Source organism: Orcinus orca, chromosome X (assembly GCF_937001465.1).
Source record: "Orcinus orca chromosome X, mOrcOrc1.1, whole genome shotgun sequence".
Classification (NCBI taxonomy): domain Eukaryota; kingdom Metazoa; phylum Chordata; class Mammalia; order Artiodactyla; family Delphinidae; genus Orcinus; species Orcinus orca.
Window position 1 is genome coordinate 104,254,882 of NC_064580.1, and position 25,646 is coordinate 104,280,527.

General features: G+C 43.3%; 2 protein-coding genes across 3 annotated transcripts in view; one reads left to right on the forward strand and one right to left on the reverse strand.

The window, feature by feature from the left end:
• Positions 1 to 1,485: 1,485 nt before the first annotated feature.
• Positions 1,486 to 10,334, forward strand: ZBTB33 (zinc finger and BTB domain containing 33). Of its 2 annotated transcripts, XM_033416228.2 has the most exons (3): positions 1,653 to 2,014; positions 4,165 to 4,185; positions 5,113 to 10,334. In XM_033416228.2, the coding sequence occupies exon 3, from the start codon at positions 5,115 to 5,117 to the stop codon at positions 7,131 to 7,133; it is 2,019 nt and encodes a 672-aa protein (XP_033272119.1). In that variant the 5' UTR covers positions 1,653 to 2,014; positions 4,165 to 4,185; positions 5,113 to 5,114; the 3' UTR covers positions 7,134 to 10,334. The 2 variants fall into 2 exon arrangements, with proteins under 2 accessions (XP_033272118.1, XP_033272119.1); XM_033416227.2 differs by lacking the exon at positions 4,165 to 4,185 and having other exon boundaries at positions 1,486 to 2,014.
• Positions 10,335 to 10,591: 257 nt separating this feature from the next.
• The window catches only part of TMEM255A (transmembrane protein 255A), a 47,528-nt gene continuing 32,473 nt past the window's right edge, over positions 10,592 to 25,646 (reverse strand). The window contains exons 9-10 of the mRNA XM_004285578.3: positions 19,580 to 19,723; positions 10,592 to 12,970 (exon numbers count right to left, since the gene is read on the reverse strand). Of these exons, the coding sequence (XP_004285626.1) occupies positions 12,812 to 12,970; positions 19,580 to 19,723 (303 nt within the window). The 3' untranslated portion in view covers positions 10,592 to 12,811. The remainder of the gene's footprint in view (positions 12,971 to 19,579; positions 19,724 to 25,646) is intronic.

Below are 25,646 nucleotides of genomic sequence, written 5' to 3' on the forward strand. Positions count from 1 at the left end.
GGTGCTGGTGCAAAAGAAAATGTATTGCATCTTACAATTTACTGAGAGGTAACCAACACACATTTGATATCAAGAGTGGCAGCTACTGCCACTGTGATCTGTATTTCAAAGAAATGTCTCATTTTAGTTTTAGTCAACTAAGCTACTGAAAGATAAATAGATCCTAAACTTTCAAAATGTACTTTGTCTTATTTCCTAATTTTTTTTTTTTTGCTACTAAATTTTGGGGGAGGATGACTCAGAAAAATGGTCATTAATCTGCTGACTAGTTTTGTTAAATGCTCAGTTACCAGGAAAATACTACCATCTGTCTTCGTTTCTTTTACAACAGCACACTCCTATTTTCCATGAAATGTTTTTATATTAAACAATAAAACTTTCATAATTTTAAGGCATAATCAAAAACTAATAATGCAGTAATTCCCACATAGATTGTTTTCCCACAATACCAAACCTTGGAGAAACGCCTAAGGAATTTCATTTGGATTTCTTATCTCCATGTGAAAATACAGCTGTATTACACTACTTTGATGTTATGCTATGTGGCTTTACTTTATTGAGGAGAATGTAGAATAGATGAGAGATCGATAGATGATGACATCTTTGTCTGATTTTATGTTGAAGAAAATTAGAGATAGTGAGTAGCCTGGTGGACATTCCAACTGAATGGTAAATAAGTGCCAATTCAAGTTTTTGGAAACTGATGCAATATTATCCTATACATATTTTTTAAAAGAAAATGAAGGTAGTGAATGGCTCTAGTTGTTGAAGAAAATGCTGCTATTTTGTTCTTTAGTTGAATATGATCAATAACCAGCCTAAAGGGAAATATTTTGCTCTCCAAACACCCATCCCATTGCTCCATTCATCGTGGTACTCAGTCGGAAGTGTATTACCAGAAGAGTTTTTAAAATTAGCACAACTCATTCATATATTCATTCACTAAACAATTATTGAACACCTACCATGTGTCAGACAGTAAAGCCCTCTGAGGAGGAAATGCTATGTAAATAAGAATAATAAATTAACAATGCAAGTGTTAATATTATTTATCTTTCAAGATGCAGCTCAAATTCAGTTTGCTACTCCTTTCTCTGTGTTCTGTACCTTACAAATATTTTGTCGATGTTTGAGTACCTATCTACTGAGCTCTTTGAAAAGGTAGAGACCTTGGTTTATTCATTTTTGTATTCCACAGAACCTAACATAAGATTTGGTACAGATCAAACAGGTGGTCAGAAAACGATAGTTGAAATGAAGGAATTAACATAGTGTTGCATCATTTAGTATTCAGTTAAGAAGATAGTACTTGTCCAAAAACTGAATTTATTTCTTCAAAGTATATATTATAATGCAGTTGTCATCGTGTTATCCTAGAACTTGGATTATCATAAATCATAATGAGTCGATACATTGTTTGATTATATTTATTCTGATTATATTTCAAGGTGGTTTATCATCTAACAGGCTATTAAATAGAGCAGTTTCAAACTTTCAAAAGAAATGAAACCCGTCTAGTCTCTCAGTTTTTACTCCCTAGAAGCTTACACGGAACGTAGACGAAAGCGACTACCTTCCCTCGCATCCCAACCGTTTGTGACCGCATTACCCCATCTTTCCTTTTTCCCACCCTTTCGCCCTCCGGAAGGGGCCGAGCTCTCCCGGTACTTCCCAGTCTTCCTCCGCCCCCTGCGGAAGGAGCCGAAGGCGGAGTGGGGCGCCGAAGCGGCGCGGCCTAACGCTCGGGCCCCTCCGGAAAGAGCCGAACCGCACTCGGAAGAGGAGGGCGCCTTTGCCTTTGGCGCCTCGCCCCCGCGCGGTGCCCTCTGTCGGCGGCTTGGGGCAGCTGTGGCAGTGGTGGCGGCGGGAGGCGGTAGCCGCGTCGACGTCGACCAAGACTGGAGCGACGTTTAAAGAAGGAGCCGAGTCGCCGCGCAGTCCGGCTTCTGGTTGTTGGAGGACTCCCACCCTTCCGCGCGGCCCGACGACGAGAAGCTGCAGCGCCGGGAAGCAGGTGAGGAGCCGGCCGCGACCCGGGAGGGGGCGAGGGATCGCGCCTGCTTCCTCCGTCCCTGGGCCGCGCCTGCCTTCGCTTTCTCCTCACTTGAACCAGGAAGCGGCGGAGACGGAGGCTCCGCTCCTCCGGCCCTTTCTTTGTGTGGGCCCGGGAGCGAAGGAGGGGACGAACCGGGAGGGCCGCGGCGCGGTCCCCTCCGCCGTCAGGGGCCGAGGGTCTGCCGGCGCCCGGGGTAGGCCCGGAGCGTGGGGAGCCCACCGCGGAGAACCGCTCGGCGTTTTCCTCGCTCCTCTGCCTGCCTTTTTTGCGCCTCTTTTCCCCTCCTAGCCCTTTGATTTAGGGCTTTTCGGCCTGGCCCATCCTCCCCTTCCGTCCCCTTCCCAGGGCATAACAATGCCGCCTGCTTGGCCTCATCCCCTCCCAACACCCCACCCTCCGGTTCGCCACCTTCTACTTTCCCCGGCTCGCCTCGCCTTACTACCCCCGCCCTGACTGTGCTGGCTGGACCTCCATCTGTATTTGCGAGAAGCTGCTTTTCCGCGTGAATGGGGGTTAAAAACCTCGGTTGCAGCCGGCCGGGTGCGAATGGGAAGAAGGGGTGGAAGGAGGAAGATGGGGTTCAGCTGCCGCAGGGAGCCGCGTGTCGGTTGTTTCAGTCTCGCGGGTGGTGTTTCTCTTTCCCACCTTCACCTGCCCTCGGTCAAGGATTTGTCTCACAGGAATGAGGAACGGCTTTTCCACAGTCGGGTCGCAAATCTTGGTTAGGGTGGGTTCAGACCGATTTGTGCTGTTCCTGGGTCCACCTTAACAGGGAAGAGGAGGTAACCTAAACAACAAAATGAAACCAAGTCCCGGTGTCACCTGGACACGTACATTTAAATCATTCCCCCATTGGGAACACCCATGTGCAAACGACAGAAATAGTGGGACCGTATTCAGAAAACCTATCTATCCACTGAAAAGGGACTTGTGTCGAAATCCCCATATTTCGGTAGCCCAGGTTGCTGGCTCGCTGTCCAAAGGTCACCCTTTCTGATGAATGCCTTTATGGTAACCTGGAATTCCTTGGTACCGTTAACAAGCAATGCCTTATAACATGATGTTTTAAATCCTTGATTTCTAGACTTTTTTCCTATTTTTTGTTTTTAAGCTATTATTTTGAAAAATTTAGAAGATATTTGAGACGCCCTGTCTTCCACGTGTATATAACTTAAGAACTGTGACAGTGGTACTACTTTGGTAACTCTAAAGAGAAAGAATATTAGCAATAAAAAGTGTTTCTTTGCCGAAAGTACTTATCAACTAATTTTTCCCCCGCTTATCTATTTTATTTTATTTTATTATTTTTCAACATCTTTATTGGAGTATAATTGCTTTACAATGTTTAGTTTCTGCTGTACAGCAAAGTGAATCAGCTATACATATACATATATCCCCATATCCCCTCCCTCTTGCATCTCCCTCCCACCCTCCCTATCGCACCCCTCTAGGTGGTCACAAAGCACCGAGCTGATCTCCCTGTGCTATGCGGCTGCTTCGCACTAGCAATCTATTTTACATTTGGTAGTGTGTATATGTCCATGCCACTCTCTCACTTCATCCCAGCTTAACCTTCCCTCTCCCCGTGTCCTCAAGTCCATTCTCTACGTCTGCGTCTTTATTCCTGTCCTGCCCCTAGGTTCATCAGAACCATTTTTTTTTTAAGATTCCATATATATGTGTTAGCATACGGTATTTGTTTTTCTCTTTCTGACTTACTTCACTCTGTATGACAGACTCTGGGTCCATCCACCTCATTACAAATAACTCAATTTGTTTCTTTTTATGGCTGAGTAATATTCCATTGTATATATGTGCCACATCTTCTTAATCCATTCATCTGTCGATGGACACTTAGGTTGCTTCCATGTCCTGGCTATTGTAAATAGAGCTGCAGTGAACATTGTGGTACATGACTCTTTTTGAATTATGGTTTTCTCAGGTCAACTAATTTTTAATTATATATACATGTATTTATTTATCTATTTATTTATTTAAATTCCGTGTCATTGTTATTGGATATATCTTCTGCAAAGTGCCAAAAATTGTTTTGGGGGTGGTACACAGCAATACTATTTATTGACAGTCCCCCTCCCCTTTTTTTCTAGAGTGATGTCTGCTCTGTTCCAGTAAGTTTATATCTTAATTTTCACTAGTTCATTTGGTGTGAAGAAAGTTCTCATATCAATGCTCATAATTCTTTACCAACAAAATTCAATGTTTTGTGTTTTCATGCAAATGAGCTTTAAGAAATGGTAAACTTTTCTTTTCCTTTGTTTTATTTTTTCACAACAGCATCTGTTGACTTCATTTGGCACTCTGTTTAACATTCCGCCTCTGGAGATTGTAAGGTTAGGCAGGTGAGGGGAAGTGGCAAGGGGAAGAAGAAAGAGGAGAGGGTAAGAAAGGTGTTTCATAGTTTATCCAGATGAGGCATCCCAATCAAAGTAAGAATAGAAAAATAATAGAGGTAATAATTGCCAGTGTTTATAAATTCTGATTTAGTCACTGGCTGCAGGGAATAGCTGTTGAATATGTTCTTAAAGATAAGTTAAAATTTAGGAAGACTACATATTTTGGACTCAGTGTTGCACACACCAAGCTTTTCTGACATTCAAAACATTCATTTACAGGTGAAATAACTTTTATGTGTTCATGATGAAGATTTTTCTTAAAGTTTTAAGACAGTTAAAAATTAACTCTTAACTCTTCTTGAGGAGAAAATCCAAAATTGGAACTAAGAAAATTAATTTTAATCTTTAAAACTAGCCTAGTGTGATGCATGAATCTAAGATTCAAAGGAAGAGATTAATGTTCAAATCTGTAGATCAATTTAAAACTGGCTTGTCTCTTCTCAGGGGAAAGTCATGAGATTTGACATGTGGTCCAAAAACCAGCCTGTAAGAATAATTTATATAAAAACCAAAAAGTTATATCAAACTTCGGGTAAAATTCCAGTAAACTAGTTAATGATGCTGTAGCTGAAATTCTGAATGATGAAGTGCTTTTGTCCTTCTTTCCTAATCTCCCATCCTCCCCCTCCCTTTCTCTTACAGGCATGGAGAGTAGAAAACTGATTTCTGCTACAGACATTCAATACTCTGGCAGTCTGCTGAACTCCTTGAATGAGCAACGCGGCCATGGACTCTTCTGTGATGTTACCGTTATTGTGGAAGACCGAAAATTCCGAGCCCACAGGAACATCCTTTCAGCTTCTAGTACTTACTTCCATCAGCTCTTCTCAGTTGCTGGGCAAGTTGTTGAACTGAGCTTTATAAGAGCAGAGATCTTTGCAGAAATTCTCAATTATATCTATAGTTCTAAAATTGTTCGTGTTAGATCAGATTTACTTGATGAGTTAATTAAATCAGGGCAGTTATTAGGAGTTAAATTTATAGCAGAGCTTGGTGTCCCATTGTCACAGGTTAAAAGCATCTCAGGTACAGCTCAGGATGGTAATGCAGAAACCTTACCTCCTGGTTCTAGTGACAAGAACCTTGAAATACAAAAATCAAAAGATGAAGCCCAAGAAAATGGGGCCACTATAATGCCAATTATAACAGAGTCTTTTTCCTTATCTGCTGAAGATTATGAGATGAAAAAGATCATTGTTACCGATTCAGATGATGACGACGATGACGTCATTTTCTGCTCTGAGATTCTGCCTGCAAAGGAGACTTTGCCAAGTACCAATACAGTGGCAGAGGTCCAGCCTAACCCAGCCTCTGTTGCTATTTCAGATGTTGCACCTTGTGCGAGCAATAGCTCTCCCCCTTTAACAAATATCACACCTACTCAGAAACTTCCTACTTCTGTGAATCAGGCAACTCTGAACCAAACACAAGGAAGTGAAAAATTATTGGTATCCTCGGCCCCAACACATCTGACTCCCAACATCATTTTATTAAATCAGACATCACTTACTACACCACCAAATGTCAGTTCTTCACTTCCAAATCATATGTCTCCTTCAATCAATGTACTTGTGCAGAATCAGCAGCCACCAAACAATGCTGTTTTAACAGGAAACAAGGCCAATGAAGAGGAGGAGGAGGAAATTATAGATGATGATGATGACACTATTAGCTCCAGTCCAGACTCGGCGGTCAGTAATACATCTTTGGTCCCACAGGCTGAGATCCCCCCAAATACCGCTTTTGATGGATCGTTGATACAGAAGATGCAGATTCCTACACTTCTGCAAGAGCCACTTTCTAATTCTTTAAAAATTTCAGATATAATTACTAGAAACACTAATGATCCAGGTTTAGGATCAAAACATCTAATGGAGGGTCAGAAGATTATTACTTTAGATACAGCTACTGAAATTGAAGGCTTGTCGACGGGTTGCAAGGTTTATGCAAATATTGGTGAAGATACTTATGATATAGTGATCCCTGTCAAAGATGACCCTGACGAAGGGGAGGCCAGACTTGAGAATGAGATACCAAAAACATCTAGCAGTGAGACGGCAAATAAACGTATGAAGGTAAAACATGATGATCACTATGAGTTAATAGTAGATGGAAGGGTCTATTATATCTGTATTGTATGCAAAAGGTCATATGTCTGTCTGACAAGCTTGCGGAGACATTTTAACATTCATTCTTGGGAGAAGAAGTATCCTTGCCGTTACTGTGAGAAGGTATTTCCTCTTGCAGAATATCGCACAAAGCATGAAATTCATCACACAGGGGAGAGAAGGTATCAGTGTTTGGCCTGTGGCAAGTCTTTCATCAACTATCAGTTTATGTCTTCACACATAAAGTCAGTTCATAGTCAAGATCCTTCTGGAGACTCAAAGCTTTATCGTTTACATCCATGCAGGTCTTTACAGATCAGACAATATGCATACCTTTCTGATAAGTCAGGCACCATGCCTGTCATGAAGGATGATGGTATTGGGTATAAGGTTGATGCTGGGAAAGAACCTCCAGTAGGGACCACATCTACTCCTCAGAACAAGCCAATGACCTGGGAAGATATTTTTATTCAGCAGGAAAATGATTCAATTTTTAAACAGAATGTAACAGATGGCAGTACTGAGTTTGAATTTATAATACCAGAATCTTATTGAACTCCTTTGAAATATCAGAAAGTTTTGGTTTGGATTAAGGGTCAGGGCTTTCAGAAGACCTGTAAAACAAAGGTGAAAACAAGTTGATTTGATCTGCCATGTCATCTGAAGGTAGTCTAGTTGGATTATTTGTTGATAATTTTTTAGAAGCAAATTATTCTGAAAGTTTGAATAGAGATTGAGAAGTTTTCCCCCCCCAAGTATCCATTTTTATAGTTAGCTTTCAGCACATTTAAAAGAGGCAAAAAGAAAAAAAAAGCTTGGAGAGATAGTTTCCTGAATAGAATTTGAAGCAGTCTGAATGTTCTTTGAAAATAACTGGAGTTATTAGCATACCCTAGTATATCTTGCAACTTTCCCCTTCCGTGTTAGCACTTTACTGATGATTCTCAATTTTCTTATTATTGAGACTATAAATGTGTCGTGTCTTATATATGGCATAAAAAGTAAACAAGAACTTCTAAAGTTGTCCTGGAAATTTTCAGAATAAATCTCTGCTTGGTTGTGTATTCTGCTAACCCAAATGGATAGCAACCTCCTGCCCCTCATGAAAATGGCCGTGCAGACAAATCTCTCATTTGAACAATGAAGTAGTTTTAGCTAATTAGAATTAAACCTTGCTTTTATTGCCATAGTCTGGAAAAGACCTGTGGCTGGACTACTGTATATATACCTTTGCAGTGTGGTTTCCATGGGCAAAAATACTAAAGGAAAACAAATCTCTGTAGTGCAGACAGGAAGAGGTGAAATGATCTGTCGCATTTGTTTTGAATTCTGCACTCTTATATGATAGCGACAGAGAATGGAAGTAAATGGAGATTTCCTTTTTGCTTGTTATGGTTAAAAATATTCCCATGACATTTTTCAAATTTTGAATCTGAAAGCCACCAAATTAATCTTTATGTATAAATCTTTATAAATGACAAATTTCACAAATGAGACGCCTGTATATTTTGGGCGGGAGGCTACTGGCATATATTTTTAAATGTTCATATTACTTAGAATCTCTAATAGGAAGTTTTTATTTGACATAGTTGAGTCAGTGATCTAGTATTTTCCTTTCAGCAAGACCTTTTAGGTTTTTACTCCTTCTAAAATAAGTTCCATTCCATCTGCAAATTGCTGCAGTATTATAGCATTCAGAAGCTATACGTGGAAGTTAAATAGGCTTGTTGATTCCCATTTATCTTGAGAACAATAAATACCACCTTTCTCCCTTTTAAAATGACACATATTTAAACACTTAGAAAATAAAGTAAAAACTTATTGAAGTGCTAGTACTAAAAGGGAAGCAGGTTGGAACAAATATATAGCCTAGCATTTATAACAGGATTGACTTGTCGAACTTCTGTAAATGAATTTTTGCAAAGGAAAAAAATTAATAGATATTGAAAAAGATTGTTGTGCATAGTTATTAGTCATTTGTAACCTTGCTTAAGTATTTCTTAATTCAACATAGATATTTTCTTTCTCCTTAACCACGTATTTTTGAAAATAGTCTATTTCTTGACTTTGAACTTAAAGCTTTAATCATAATTTCTCATGTATACGTCATTCTTACAGTAATCTAGACTTGAAGATAATGGTTTCAGTGTTTCTTAAGATGGTAGCTGAGGGTATCAGGCATCAGTATTTGCAGTAATATGAGAAGAAAGAAAAATAATATACTCCTTTGCTTTACCAAGGATTAGAATGATGTGCATCTTTCCGTTTTCTGTTCTGTGAGTTGAGACCTTAAGACCATTTTGTAAACTAATCCTTGGAAATTTTTAAATTACCTTACAACTTAAGAGTCTGATCTCTGGAATTGCAATATCTGTTTCCTTTCTTTGTAGGTACTGATAACATTACTCTTTGACTATAGGGTACACTCTGAAATCTTTTCAGTGGAAATTTGTTTGTTTCATTAATGCTGTTTTACCAGTTAGACATAATTCTTCTACAAGTGTGAATGATACTGATATCAGCAGAGCTTCCAGTCCTTTCAGACTAAACTGCTAGGTAAATTAGTTTGTCATAATAAAACTTGGTGGTTTCTACAAGGCCATTATGACAAACCAGGAGTTAATTCTATAATGGAAAACTATCCATTCTTAATTATCTGGATATAATTATTTGCTGCTGCTGTGCTCTATGTAAATTCTGAGGGTGAAATTTCAACTTGGCCTACTGAAGGTATCTTCTAGAGTTTTTTGGGAGGAGGAAAACTGGAAAAATCACTTTAAATTGTATTTTTGCCAGAAGACTTTTACTTGCATGTATGTCAGGGTCTTCTGTTTTTCTACAAGTCTCTATATACAAAGTTCAGAATTCATGCAGAATACTCCTTTGGGATTAAAACCATTCACCCCCAATATTTATGGGGTTGGAAATCTGTGGCAAGAGGCTGTTCAAAGCTTGTCATGGGGTGTTCCTATTTTATACTTAGTTTTCTGGCAATTGAACTTCCTTTTTTTCCTTTCAAGTTGGCTTCAGATTTGCTCCTATGCTAAATTACCTATAAATATTCTGGATAGGAACTTTGAAATAGCAATTTGTTAAAAGATGACAAAATGAAAGTGCTCAAACAAAGCAAAGATTTTTTTTTTTTTTTTTTTTGCGGTACGCGGGCCTCTCACTGTTGTGGCCTCTCCCGTTGCGGAGCAACAGGCTCCGGACGCGCAGGCTCAGCGGCCATGGCTCACGGGCCCAGCTGCTCCGCGGCATGTGGGATCTTCCCGGACCGGGGCACGAACCGGTGTCCCCTGCATCGGCAGGCGGACTCTCAACCACTGCGCCACCAGGGAAGCCCCTAAGCAAAGATTTTTAAATGTTGTAGCAATCTTGCAAGATTCACTTTAGAATAAATCTTAAATGATTATCATTTTGGTGGTAATGATCCCACACACACACAACCGCTATGAGGAATTGATGCTGGGTTTTTCCCATTGTACCAAAAAGATAAAACAAATGGTAAAAATGATGAAGGTATTTTGTATTGTCAAGGCGTGCATATTCTAAAGAATTAAATACTAATTAAGCAGCACTGGCTTTCTCATCTCTGTCAATCATATGAAACCTTGTTCATTTCCATCCAATACTGTAATGTTCATACTTGTTCACTCTTCTCTGTCATGACTTTAAGTTCTACTTTTCATTAACCGTTACCTGATATTAGTTCGTAGAGCTTCTTATGGCAAAAATAAAATGTTTTAATTCTGATTTTTGAGTGCATTTTTTACAAGATGTTCTTTCAGAAATTACATAGCTTATGTTCTATTGTTTTTCAGTTTTTGTAGCAGGAGACTGGAACTGTATTTCTGATGACGGCATGACAGAATTTCCCATTAGGTTTTATATGTTGGTTAATCACATGCCCATTGTATCTTGAACCATAATAGTCAAAAGTGAGTCAGCTGCTGTCAGTTGCTTTAGAGTGTTTGTGATACTTCTGTTGATTCCATGAAGACACATGTAAGTTGATAAGGAGGAGGATAGTTTTATTAATTTGAAACATCACAAAAGCAGTCTGGGTTTCCAACATGGCAGTGATACAGATTTTAAGCAACATCCAGTTATACAGGTTCTGGATTAATATTTTAATGTTTCATGCCCAGTTCAATACTTTAAAGCAGAATTAGGAATAAAGCAGTAAATATTACAAAATGCAGTCAAGGTACATTTTGGAAATACAAATTCCTTCATTACAGCAAATGTTTTTGCAAAAGAGTAAAGCAGCAAATATTAACTTTTCTAAGGTAACATGCACTTTTTATAGTTCAATGTGATAAAAAAAGAAGCTGCTCAAATTAAGTGTTACAAAATCTATACTGTTTCAAGTTACTTTGTAAAGTAAGAAAAATACATAGAAATGAGTCATAGAATCTTGACACTTTAAGAAATGTGATAAATGTAGGATATACTATGTAATGGTGCCTTTAAAAAAATTAAATACCCATACACGTTCACTAAAGCAAAATGTAAAGTGTAAACAGCAAGAAATTTCATTGAGTATTACAAGTTGATATTTGTATAGTAAGTCAATTGGTTATTAGTCCCTTTTTGAAATCCAATAGAATTTTAATATGCTCAGAACTGTAGAAAATAATAGTAACTTTATATAACACAAAAGGATTATAGTTGTTCAGATTTGAAATCCAGATGAGACATCAGTCGTGATGCCGAAAGTTAAACTGAATGTTTTGCAAACATTTACTGTGAACAATGAGCACACTGGTTGTACCTTGGTAACTCTTGATGGCTGGGTGTCTACAAGGTAGATGGGAGCACCAGCATTTGCCTGCTACCTCTAATCCATGAAGTTGGGAGGTAGCGAAATTGGCTGGAAATTTTTCCTGTATGTGTTCTGTGTTTGCAGAACTGTCTAATTAGGTACCCTCCTGTAGCCCTGTATTTTTATGTTGTACAAGTATAGGATTATCAATCTTCCTTTAAATCAATCGATTCTCAGGTTAACATAAGATCACAATGAAAGTGTTCATTCTGAAATGAAGGCATGGTGCCGAAGTGTTAAATTCATCAGATTGAGGTTTAAAGCTATGTATAATTAAAAGAACTGTACAAATACCTACCACAATGTGCCAGATGGATTTTAAATCTACGATAACACTTAAGAATTTGTCAAGTTGGCTACATTTGAGGTATTGCAGACAAAGCGGCATTGTAACACTTTCATAACCTTGAACACTGTCATGATTGGTCTCAACAGAAAAAAGGACCAATAAGAGCAGTGGCATTAAAATACAGATGATTCTTTTGGGGTGGGGTGCAGGATACGTGCGGTTTGCTGGGATTGAAGCACAATATTTGAAGATAAACAGTCACAAAGATTAGTAACAATCATAACACGACCCAAGAACCTAATCTAGCATTTTTTAACTCAATTTTAACCGTAAGATTGTATCTCCTGCAGCAAATGCAACATGTAGTAGAACCGCTGTCTCCTAAGTTACCCGATGTATAACTGAGATCCACTTAAAACATCTCACATGTTCTGTGTCTTTCAGTGCTTCTTGAACAATCAATCCTGTTCCCCACTACTCAAAGGACTATTGCACTTTTCCCTTTGGGAGGTACCAATCACAAAAGCTGAGCTGAATGATCACAATAGCCATTTTTACAATACAGAGAAGAAAGGAGTAAGAGACATGGGCAGCTTTTTTCAGCATCCAGACACAAGCAAACAAAATCTTAGAACTCTCTGCATTGGAACTACCGTGTAGCCCCATCATCTGGGAAATTTTCCTTAGGGACTGACTTTAGTGGTAGGGAAAGACAGGGCCTATAAGCCAGGCGCTTCAACCAAGGTGCTAGGGTGGCGATCTGCCAACGGCCGGAGGACAACACTCCATTTACACAAAGTGAAGCAGATGGCAACCACACTTCTGCTGCACACAGAGGCGGGGCCATAGGGTAATGCAGGTCCAAACAAGACAAGCTGGTTGCTGGGATGGCTCTCCAGCCTTGCGCTGCCCTTCTTGGAAGTGCTGGGCTCAGTCTAGCCACCCCTGCTCTGCACTGATAACAAATAAGCTTCTTCCCTATCTTTCCTTAGCCTGGCAGGCCATTGCAAAACTTTATGCATAAGAATCACACTTTAAAGTTTGTACCCTACACACTTCCACTAAAGCAGAAATATAAAAGCCACAATAATCTCAATAGCCAGCAGACATTCCTCTTTAGGGGCTGTAAGGGGGTGGCTTTTCAAAAGGCGGATAGTAGGGTGGAGAGTATCGGGGTGGAGCACTCGAGGACCACATGTAGCTGGGCGAAGGAGAGGCAGACTGGGGCTCATCAGAAAGTCCAGAGGGTGGGGAGGATGGAAAGACACTGGAATGCTGTGTAATCAAAATAGAACAACATCAGTTTAGGCAGTGAGGTTGCATTTCTCCAATGTCAGTCATTATTTTAAAATGAATACGGACCCAGTGTGTTTCTGTTTGGAACAACCAAGAGTTCCTAAACCTCGCAGGGTTAATGAGGGGCATGAAACTGAGCTGGTCCCACCTTCTCTCAGTCACTCAGGCTGCAGAGCTCACGCAGAGAGGCCTTGGAATCCTCCCCCACCCCTCCCTTTGGACCCCTCATTCAGTCAGTTACCGAACCCTGTTGCTCCTACTTCTGTGTCGTCTCTGGAATCCATCACTCCCTTTACCACGTTTATAACTCAAGCCTCCAACAACTACCCCCTGAGCCATGGCAACAGCATCCCAACTAGTCTTCAAAAAGGTAGTTTGGGCCTTAAGAATATTTGAGGTTAAGCCATTAATACCTGGGAAAGTCTTTGCTACAAAAATATATCATCACAGAGCCCATCTCACAGACCAAAACAAAACAAAACCAAAAAACTAAGGTCAGAGAGGTTAAATGGCTTTCTTGGATCTGGGGTCTTCTAACTTGAAGTCCAACAATTTCTATTTCATCTTCACTGTGGCCCACCACCCCAAAGTGCAGGGTATGTCGGAGGGCAAAGAGGAACAAAGGCGTGGAGGTAAGAATCACAAAGGTAAGAGTGAGGAGCGATCTACCAGGTTGCAAGGACACTGAGGACTCTTACTTTGTGCTGTCTAACTTTTTTAGTCTTTGGGAAGGGAGCGAGATATGGGTTAAAAAAAAATACCCAGTGAACTGGAGTGTTAGGAGTCATCTGCCACTTCTCTTTCCCTGGCCCATGTATATACCCTTGACCCTAATGATTTTCCTGCTCAAGGAGAGTTGGCCTGTTTTGTTCACTGCTCTCTCCCCCAGAACTCAGAACAGTGCTTGGCAAGTAGGAGGTACTCTAACTTCAGGAGCATAGAAGATGAACTTGGTATGATTTTTTTTTAAATAAAATCTATTTTCAAAGACTACGGTCACATCTTGTGGGTACTGTTGCCTTGCTCCAGTGGTGGAGCATGGCTGAGGCCTGAAGGCTGGAGGGGTCTATAGGGATGGCAAGGGGCAGGAGGCCAGTTTTAGGCTCTCAGGAAGAGGAAACGTAAGCCAACGAACAGGGCTGCAGAACTGCAATTTTCTGTTGTGCCTTAGCTCTAGGAGGAACTGCTATATTAAAAAAAAAAAAAGACCCACTTAAATCAAAAAATTTCTCAAGAGTTCAAGTGCTGTCTGGGGAGGTCAATGCCTTTTCTTTGTTCAGCTGGCCGGAGTCTAAGTAGATCACGTCATTTTCAGGCCTAGAGCAATCTAGAGTCAGCCTTGCCATGAGGTATCTGGAGCCCGAGACCAGTTGGCTGATTCTCCTTAGCACCAGTCCTGGCCTCTGCACTCCTTAGAAAGCGTTGTCCTGCTTTCTAGGTCTTGCTTGAGACACTGAAATCTCCATCTCCCACCACATAATGTCAGGACTGAGAAGAGGCCGTAGCGGCCAACATCCCCTCCTTCCCCATCACATCCATCCTTTCGATCTGAGAGAAGGAATGACAGGGTCATAGAAAGCCTTTAAAGACAAAAGAACTTGAGGCAGTGGACTCGAGACAAGCCAGATTCCTTCCAAAAATCTCAAAATTTCTCCTCCCTCCAGGAGGAGATATGCTTTCTAAGACACTGGAATCGTGATTTCCTAGTTTTCCACTCCGCCCTGCACAACTTTCTCCTCTCTCTCCCTCCTCTTCTGTTGCTTTCCTCAACTAAGAACGCTGTCCTCTTAAACCAGAGAGGAGAGCAAAAACCCACCAGGGACAAGATCTCTGTGGCTGGGGATGTGCCACTCTGCCCTTCTAAATCCCGTTCCAGGATAGTGAGAGCCAGGAGGCCAGTTCTCTGTGGCCCAGCCACAGAAGGGAGGGGCAAGTTTCTGAAGGTGGAGCTAAAGGCCGTTCCGTCCTGAGAGGCAGTAAAAGGCTGCCGTGGGTAGCAGCTGCCGTGGGTGGCAGTTGTACACTTTGATAATAAGAGGGGGTGGTACAACGGCCTTGGGTTTTCACTTCTCAGTTTCATGTTTGGGAAAGTATTAAGGGGGAAGGGGGTGGGATGCTTCTCACTTCCCTTTGAGGATGCTGGGAGTCTTAGGGATAAACTCAAAGGGCTCCTGGCTGAGCTAGGGAGCTAACTGGCTGCAGTCCACACACACCCTTGGGATTTGTTGCGGGCTGGGGGGGGGTCGCCCACCGTACCAGTGCATAGTTTCCTAGCAACAGGCAGGCACCTTGGGAAAGATCTGGCTTTGTTGCAGCTGGAGAGCTGGCCCGGCGCATTTTGGTTCCTGCCTAAGAGTCGACTTGACTAGGGACAGGCAGCTCAGAAGAACAGAGCTTTGAATCCTTTCGCACCACAAAGCATGAAAAGCATGAAAAGCATCTAAATAGCCTACTGCTGGGCCTGGTCAGCTAGAGCTTCCCGAGCTGCTGCTTAGAGGCTGGGGTGGCCTAGGGCGGTGGAGCTACAGAGGAGGGAGCGGGCTCTCTCTCCCGCCTTAGCCTGCCCCTCCCTGCCCCATGCAGACCCACAGTCCGCAAGACCCTTGTGCGTTTCTGTCACGTGTGCTTCTCTCTTCGGAAGCACTGGGAGGCAGTGACTCCAAAAAGAGCCCCGGAACTGGCCGGGTGATAAAGGGTACCAGCAAAAGATGCTGTGTCCCAAGGGTGAAATCCAGGGTCTCTTGGTTCTTTGCATTCCCCCTCTGCTTCTGACCCAGAAAGCAAAGCCAGGGGAGACGGAGAGAAGAGTAGAGAAAAGGAAGAGGAAGAAAAAGGGAGGGATCAGAAACAAGAGAAAGGAGGAGAGGCAAGGAGAACCTCAGCAGGAGAGGGGAAATAAAAAGTTGAGTGGCGGCAGCAGTGGCGGCCTCCTAAGGCTCTCAGCAACCTACGCCATCTACCGCCTCCCCCCGGACTAGCGCGACTCTCTCATTCAAGGGGCCCGATTTATAATGGGTCCTGTTCAGTGGCTACGACGAAACCTAGAGTACCTTCATGTGATTTAATAAAGAGCATAAACAGAGGTGCTCGCATTTTGCAGAGGCTTTTGTTTTAAGCTAAACTTGGCGATTCACCAAATGGCTAGAGTGAAATAGCGGGTCTGGCCCAGTAGGCCAGACTGGGGAGTATGGCTGGAAGCCTTAAGGGATTTACCCCAAAGCTACACTGGGTTGAATTTCCCAGAAGTAGAAACGGATGCTTTATACCCTACAGGATATGGACTGCTTGGCCATGGGGAAATGAGTGCAAGGGGCAAGAGAAGTGAGCGCTGGGGAGGTGAGCAAGGAGGCACCAGCAGTCTTGACTTCTAAGCTTGGACGCCTTGGAGTCCAACATTTGCAAGAGTCACAACATCCTCAGGGCCGCTGACCAGACCCACGTCCTCGCTCCCGTCTGACCACAAGAAACGTTTCCCAAGCTTCCTGACTGGACAGCTACCCAATAAGAGCATGACTTTGAGGGGTGAAAACAAAACCCTATAAATCTCCTCTTCCTTCTATCAGCCTTGGGATAAAAAGGAAAGAGAAGTCTTCAAAAGCAAAGTGACATAAATAGTCCTATTTGGAAATGACCAGAATGGGGAAGTCATTCAGGAGAAAGTCTAGAAAGGTCAGTTTTCCTGCTATGATTTGGGCCCTTTTACAATCTGAGATGAGACTAAGGGAGCTCTGGCTTTTTATTTTTTGGGTAGGTCTGTGCTTCTGGTGGTTTTATTGTCAGAGATGGTGTGCGTTTTGCTGACTACTTTCTATTTATCTGGGAACATAACAGATGTTCCTTCATCCTCTTGGCTTTCTTGGGGAAAGACTGGTATTTCCTCCTATGAAACAATAAGGGAATGGAACTTGGTCAACAAAAGAAAGCTCCACTCAAATACTAAAGTGAAATACTTTGTAAGTTCTAGAAGGAAACAAATCACTTAAAAACATACACCTTAAAACCCATAAATTTATAAAATCTCCAAAAACGAAATACAAAAGACGGCTTGAACCTACAGAAAGAACCAGGAGAGGTATAAGAAGTGTCCCAGAAGTCCTTGGAGTGGGGAGCAATTTAATAACATAATAAGAGAAAGTAAAGGGAATTCCCTGGCGGTCCAGTGGTTAGGACTCCGCGCTTTCACTGCCAAGGGTACGGGTTCAATCCCTGGTCAGGGAACTAAGATTCCACAAGCCGCATGGCACAGCCAAATGGAAAAAAGAGAGAGAGAGAGAGTAAAGAGACCCTTTCTGAGTCAATGATTAGGAAGCCCATAATTTAAACCAGTAGAATGCGTAAATATCCTAAAATTAACTGGGGAAAAGATCAGTGCTATACTCAGACTTATAGCTTCTCCAAAGAATCCCTCAAGCCAATCTCTGGCATCAGACAGACCTGGATACATATTCTTGTCCTCCACTTTACCATCCCTGTGACTGTGGAGAGGTTACTTACTTCCTCCATGACTCAGTCATCTCAACTTAAAAATGGCAATGACAAGAGTTATTTCCCTCAAACGACAAAAATGAGATGATATCTGTAAAGCACTTAGCACAATGCTTGGTACATAGTAGGTGCTCATTGAATAGGAGCTTTCATTAAAAAGCAGAGGCTTCCACAAATCCCTGAAGTGCCTGCTTTGAGCCCACGGTGTAGGGTTGGGTTAGGTGGCTAGATTTGGATCCCTTCTCTGAGTTAGGTACCCTGTGTCTGGGTTTCCATAGCACTCTGGGTAATAGTCTACTTACTGTTTTGTCCCCACTGCTGTCCCCTAACCAGTCCCCTTCAGGTCCCTAGACTGGTCTCTTAATGCAGGGCCTATGTCTCATTCAATCTCTACATCCATAGCTCCTGGCACAGTTCCTGGCACATGGGAACACAGAGTCAACATTGACTGAACTGAAACCAACAGCCTGGGCCACCACTAGCATTGGCAATCTTGTTTTCATGCCTGGGGTAGTGTTTGAATGAGGAATGATGGACAGAGAGATGGCTCCATCCCCTAAACAGGGGCTTCCTGTCTCAGAGCTTGCAGCAGCCATCACCAAGGAGGTTATTGTTACTACTTCAGGGGTTCGTTATAAAGTGAAAAGTCCTAAAATCAATATAGTCAATATAATTTACTTCGATGTAAAAATATGGAAGCAGCCTCTTGGGAGCCATGCATGGCCCCTCTGTCCCAGGATGAGTTTTTATTATGGGCGTCCCCAAAGAATGGTGACCCTCCTGTGCTAGGTTCAACATCCCTGCATTCTTTTAAAGGATTCCTTTGCCTCTGTCACTACTGCAATTATCTATGCCCTTTTAGAACTTATTTGTGTTTTCCGGTCTATACTGCCTATTTGGGGAACAAGTTCCCTGAGTTGTCTACCTGTGAATACAGTAGGCTTTAAAACAAGTTCTAACATCTTTTCCCAAGCTTTAATGGATGCCTCCTTGTGCTGGTGCTGTATTTTATGACAGCAAACAAATCCATCTTCACACTATAGATACGTATTCCTATTGCCATATAGAGTCCCAGACCTCCCTGTACAGTATGTAAACCAAACCAAAGTACACTTTATTCTACTAAATAGGGGGTTTTTCAGTTTCAATTATTTTGTTAATCTGAAGTGGAAATTAGGTTGCCCAAGGGCTCTGTTTTTCTCAACTGGCTGGTTAATTGGGACCACCCCCAAACAGTCATGCTTTTATGTCCCCTTGGAGCATTCAGGGCTCTTGGTCAATAGAAGTAAATTCATTATGAGCTTCCCTCCTTTCAAAAGCATTTCCTTAGTCCCCAAATTTTGAATTAACCAGATTCGAGTGTAATCCCATCCTTCTGTGGTCCAGGGTTTAGGGTCACTGTAAATGCCTAAAAGACTGTTTCGTTTGTTTTCCTCAAGTGTCTAGTTCAGTGCTCTGCATACAATGAATTCCTTTTAATTAAGTGCCTTTTGGGTTCTGTTCTTCTGTGCTTAGTCTTAGCTCAAAAGGAAAACGGTAAAGGGCAAATTTGGTAACACTTATTTCTGACCCACGTGATAACAAGGCAAAAGAAGGGGAGGAGGGTGTTATAAAAAATATTTTCTCTGTAGAGTCCCAGTTAGGAAGTCTGGAGAAAAAGAAGGGACTTCTTCCTCATTACAGATTTGATTCAAACCCGTGTGTGGCTCAGAATGCCCTTGTGCTAAGGAGGCAGGCCTCTCCCAGTGGCAGAGAAATGGAAAAGGCCACTGTTGGACAGGGGTCCGTGGTGACATACTCATGAGTACCTCAGTGTAGGTCAAGGCAACTTGGGACACCTGGATCCTATCTCCTCTCCCCTTTTCTTCCCTCATTCTGTTTCTTCTCCTCTTGTGTCTTTCCCACGCTCCCCATCTCTCCCATCATTGCCTGCCTATGCAGTCCTTAAGCTAGTCAGTGGTACCCACAGGCTGCTAAAGGCCCTCAGGGATAGAGAGCCTGGCTACGTCATATATATTAGGAAGGGTCCATAATTAGGGAGAGAACGAGACAGCATGAGTGAGAGCAAGGGCAATGGAGAGTTCTTTTTCTCTCAAAACATACCTGAAAGTCATAAGCAGAATAAGGTGGCAGATGAGGAGGGCTATGGTAGTAGGTATTATAGGATGCCACTTGAGGACGAGCGTAGTAAGAAACAGTCGGATGGGCATTTTCAACAGAACAGTTCAGTGCTGGGAGAGCTGGGTTCTGCAGAAAAACATAAATTAGAAACAACATAAACGTTCATCACTAGGAGAATGGTTAAATAAACCATGGTACATTCGTACTACAGAATACTATGGAGCTACTGATAAACAATGATGTGCACCTATATTTAGTGACAGGGAAGTTGTCCAGGATATATTGTTAAATTAAAACAACAAAAACAAGCCACTGGCAAAACTAGGGAGACAATAAAAAGATTAGTGGTTGCCAGGGGTTGGGGTTGGGGAGAGGAATGAATAGGCAGAGCCCAGAGTATTTTTAGGACAGTGAAAATACTGTTTGCCACCACAATGATGGATACATGTCATTATACATTTGTCCAAACCCATAGAATTACAACAGCAAGAGTGAACCCTGGGGCTTCCCTGGTGGCGCAGTGGTTAAGAATCCGCCTGTCAATGCAGGGGACACAGGTTCGAGCCCTGGTCCGGGAAGATGCCACATGCCACGGAGCAACTAAGCCCGTGCGCCACAACTACTGAGCCTGCGCTCTAGAGCCCGCGAGCCACAACTACTGAAGCCCACGCGCCTAGAGCCCGTGTTCCACAACAAGAGAAGCCACCGCAATGAGAAGCCCACGCACCGCAATGAAGAGTAGCCCCCACTCGCCGCAACTAGAGAAAGCCTGTGTGCAGCAACGAAGACCCAGGGCAGCCATAAATAAATAAATAAATAAATTTATTTTTTTAAAAAAGAGTGAACCCTAAGGTAAACTATGAACTTTGGGTGATTCTGATGTGGCGATATAGCTTCATCCTTGGTAAAAAATGCACCCTTCTGGTGGGGGCTGTGGGTAATGGGGGAGGCCATGCACGTGTGGGGAAGGGGTACATGGGAAATCTCTCTATCTTCCTCTCAATTTTGCTGTGAACCTAAAACTGCTCTAAAAAATAAAATCTATTAAAAAAGGCACCATGTTACATTAATGTAGCATAATCCCAGTTTATGTAAAAAATAAAGACTCAATTATACACATATGTGTGTTTGTCAATGAAATTAATCTGGAAAGATTCACAACAGACTGTTAACTATGGTTATCTCTGGGGAGGGCAGCAGTACTAGGAAGTAAATGGGGACTCTTCACTTTCAATTATATAGCCAAGGTTTTCACAATTAATATGTATTACTTGTGTCATTCCCCCACAACTTATTATTTTGAAAAATTCAAACTTATAGAAAAGTTGAAATCATTTGTATGATTTTCAAAAACAAAAAAGAAAAAGAAGAAATTGAGACCCCAAATACAAAATGCCAAACGGACAAGGCTATTGCTATTCCTGTGACAGAAATGTGTTCGATCACAAAGGGTTTATAAAAGTTGTAAGGATTCTTGCAGATTCCACCCCCACTTTTTGGGAAAACAAAGCAATGCAGAAAGAATTTAATACCATTTTTATAACATGGTGACATGTGTAGCCCTTCAAGGGTTAAAGCTAATCTTATCCAGGATGGGGCTGCAGATTTCAACAAGGCCAAAACACTGCTCAGGGAAGCCACCACCGCTCATTAGTTCCCAAGCAGGACTGTGCGCTATACCTTATGAGTGCCACATGGGTCAAGGTGTGGGTAAATGTTCTTTCCATCATCCATGTCATTGACACCCCCTCCATTCATGTGGATAATCGACAGCTGTCTGTAAAATCAACATGTCTTGTTTCTGGTATGTATCGACTTTGCACTAACGGAGAGCAGAAGCTTCCTCTCAAGTGATGAAAATGTGTGGGCAGGCTTTGGCAATGTCACAGGCAACCATGGTGGGATGCTGGCAGAGGAAACTCCCTTATAGCAAGTTTCAACACAGTCTGTTGCTCTCTTCCTTGGAGTGGGTTACTGTTTACATCTCTAGGAGGTTTGAAGAGTTACAAGCCTCAGTCATTATGATGCTGCTCACAGACAACCAGAGAAATGTTTCTCAGCCTCTCTCTTGTGTGGGAGAGAACTTAGATCTTGACCATTCCAAAGGCTGGCTCGCGTTACAGAAGAGTGCTCAGAAATGCCCTTACCTCTCCACAAGGATTCCAAAAAGAAATGTCATCCCTGAGGAAGTCCGAGAAACCATGTTCCGTTGGCCTTGTGTCAGTTAAAAACACACCCTCCAGCTCTTGCAAAACGAAACCAGTTCTTCTATGCAAATAAACTAAGCCTAACCATAGAGAAGCAATCATGCAATGTAAACTCTATCTAGAAAAGGTTTTGAGCGTGCAGCGAGGCTGGGGGTCCAGGATAATCTTTGAAAGGAAGTTGACTATTATAGAGAAAGAAACACAGGCGGAAGATTAAATAAGCACAAGAAAGCCACAGAAGAGAAGTGTAGAGGACGTAGAGAAAATGGACGGGCACCAAGAGAGGTTGAGGGAGTGAAGGGGGGTGAAGTCAGGAGTCAGGCAGGGGAGAAGCAAAAGGGATGGCCCCAAATAATGGTCTGGTTATGGTTGTTGTTCTTTTTAATATTTACTTATTTTGGCTACTCCTGGTCTTAGTTGCGGCATGCAGGATCCTTTGTCGCGGCATGCGGGATCTTTACTTGCGGCAAGTGGGCTTCTTAGTTGCAGCATGCATGTGGGATCTAGTTCCCTGACCAGGGATCGAACCCGGGCCCCCTGTATTGGGAGCATGGAGTCTTACCCACTAGACCACCAGGGAAGTCCCATGGTCTGGTTATGTTTTAAATCAGTAATTCTGATTTTCCAATAAATCTGGGCTCCATCTCTACTTGTGTGTGCATATAGGAGTGTGTGTATTTCTGTACCAATAATTCTGGGGCTTAAGTTATGAGAGCCCCTTTTTTGACCAGTAGCATTCTGAGCTCCAGTGAAACAAACAGTTACTAGGTAGCACAGGAAATGGTCAAAGCCGTCTCTCCTGGACAACACTGAGTCTCTTCTGAGACAATTGCGGACTTTTGGAGAGAAGGCCGCTTTGACTTCTCCTCACTTTACTCTAAACCAGAGACATCAAGTAGGAGAAAATGGCAAGATATCATCACCTTTTAAAGATTCACCTCAAATTCTTATATCTTTGGGCAGCAAGCACTTTGGTCATCAAACATTTGTTCAAGACCCTTTTCACCAAGCCCCTCTGGTCAGGGAAAGAAGACGTCTTTTTTCCTTTCAGGTTCCCACAACTCTGGAAACGATGCTCTGAGCTGATCTCTTTGAAGGCTGCCAGCTCACAGCTTCGGGCTCCTGGCCTCCCTCCTCAGGAATGCCCTTCATCAGCCAGCACCCTTGGGCCTCCCTGCAGCCCCCAAGGCATTCTACTCAAGGTGGAGGCAAGCCAAGAGTCACCAAGCACATTTGGACCCAGGCCGAGGATTTTGTGTAGGCCTACCTGCTTGATGTTCCAGGATTTTCCACACCATGCCTCATTTTAATAAAGTGATCCAAACAATGGTTCCTCCTTGGTGCTCCCATCTTATAACTCCCGCTTGTTCTCTCCCGTCATGAATCAAATCTCCTGCCCCTGCTCTTTGCCTTATCTTTCGTTTTCCCCACTGGCCCTTGATTGGGTTCCCAGGCCTGGCATTTGATGACGCTCAGGTCTTCCCTCGCTCTCCTCCTTTCCTCTCCGAGAAGCTCCCAACAGGTGGAAACAACTTGCTTTTAATTTTTTTAATGAAAGCAACTAAACAAAGGAGGTAATATCTGTTAAAACACTTGTAAAACCAGAAAGGGTTCCACTCCCAGCTCTGCTATTTAGCCCTGGGCAGGTAACTTGACCTCTGTTGGCCTGTTTCCTCATCTGTTAATGGGGGGGTAATATTTACTTCACGAGGTACTAGTGGTGGTGAGAAGCGGAGAAAGAGGAGAGTAAAGGGGCCATTACTGGCACCTCTCAGGACAGCCTGTCAACAAACCCCTATTCCCCTAGAGATCAAGGTCACAGTGAAATTAACAGTGCAGACTGTACACCTGAAACTAATACGCTATTGTAAGTCAACTATACTTCAACAATTAAAAAGAGTTCAGAAATAAACCTAAACATCAATGGTCACCTGAGTTTTGACAAGAGTCCTTGCAGGAGCCCCACAGAGCCTACCAAGTGGCCGCCAGCCACTCCATTTGTACATCAGGGCACTTGGCTGTCCATGTCCGAGAGCTCGAGGGATAATTCAGAGAAGCCTTAACACTCACCCTGATGTCCCATCTCAACTCGCCAGCCCCAACCAGAAGCTTCGTTTCCAGCCAGAGCGGCTCAGATTCTACACAAGGCCTCTGCTTTCACCTGCCCCCTGGGGAAAGTCTCCAAGAACAAAGGGCATTCTTTTCTCCAAAGAAGCTCCAACCCAGAAACAGCTTTTCTGAAGCTTTCTCACCCCAATGCTCCATCAGGCCCGAACTTACAGGACAGCCTTCTCCCTCCAAGGGGCCCCCCTACCTTGAGGCTTCCCCCGAGCTTGGGCTTTCCCGAGTGGGAGGAGGGCCCCGGGAATGAGAAATGCGCGTATGAGAGAGGGAGGGGAAAAAAGAGAAGGATAGTCGGGCTGGGCAGGAGCAGGGTCACCAGCGGGAACACTCAATACTTCCAGTTAGCCCGGTTCTACTGGGGACTTGGTGCCCAAAACTGCAGTTTTTTCTCTTCCCTGGTCCTACCGCACCTTTCACTTTCCATTACTCATCCTTTTGACAGTCCAGGGCCAAACTACAAACTGTCTTTCAGCTTCCTGTTCCTCAGTGACCCCCCAAATGGGACAGAAACAGCCAAAGGCCTAGGGGTTATCTGCCTCATTTCTGGGGTCAAAGGAAAACCCTTTTTAGGCACAAAATGATTCCCTAGACATGGGTGGGACATTTCTTTAAAGCAGCCATACGCAACCATGGCCACAGTTGGAGTCACCTGGGGGGCTTTTTAAAAAGTATTGATGCCTGGGCTTCAATTTAGACCAATCAAGTTGGCATCTCTGGAGGAGCAGTCTGGGCAGTCTGAATTTTTAGAGCACCTCAGGTGATTCCATTCTAATCTGAAGCCAGGTTGAGAACCATAGCTCTAAAGCTATTATCTCCATTATTAGAGATCAAGGTTTATTAAATAAGCAAATAAATACTTTGAAATGCTTTAAAAGCAAAAGAAGGAAGGACCCCACTATTATGGAGCACCTACTGAGCGCTGAGTCCTGGGGTGCCTTTTCAGACATACACACAAACATGGAATAGAGTTGAAAGGGAGCACAGGGGACGCAGGGAGACTGAGAGTGAGGTTAAGGTTGAGGACAAGACCTGACCAGCAGTTTAGCCTAGGGCTGGGCCTTCACATGCAGAAAGAGTCCGGAGGCTCTTTCTGGAGAAACTCCAGGAGGAAATTCCTGGGGAGGGGGAGACGAGCAGTACTCTTACCTGTAGCTAAAAACGTCTTTGCTTCCAGCTCTCCCAAAGTCTGTTAATGGAAATACCACCCAAAAAGGTTTCTACTAAAAGTGTGTGTGTGTGTGTGTGTGTGGAGGGAGTGGGGGGCGGTAATTAAAGGCTATGTTTACATAACTAGCATGAGCCCCACCCGCCCCCAGAATGTGCCTCAAAAACACAGGCAGGGCTTCCCTGGTGGTGCAGTGGTTCAGAGTCCGCCTGCCCATGCAGGCAACACGGGTTCGTGCCCCGGTCCGGGAGGATCCCACATGCCGCGGAGTGGCTGGGCCCGTGAGCCATGGCTGCTGAGCCTGCGCGTCCGGAGCCTGTGCTCCACAACGGGAGAGGCCACAGCAGTGAGACGGCCGCGAACCGCAAAAAAAAAAAAAAAAACACAAAAAAAACACAGGCGGGCTTCCCTGGTGGCGCAGTGGTTGAGAGTCCGCCTGCCGATGCAGGGGACACGGGTTCGTGCCCCGGTCTGGGAAGATCCCACATGCCGCGGAGCGGCTGGGCCCGTGAGCCATGGCCGCTGAGCCTGCGCGTCTGGAGCCTGTGCTCCG

Excerpts from the sequence above, each read along its gene's own strand:
- ZBTB33 (XM_033416227.2), top strand. The coding sequence starts at position 5,115 with ATGGAGAGTAGAAAACTGATTTCTGCTACAGACATTCAATACTCTGGC.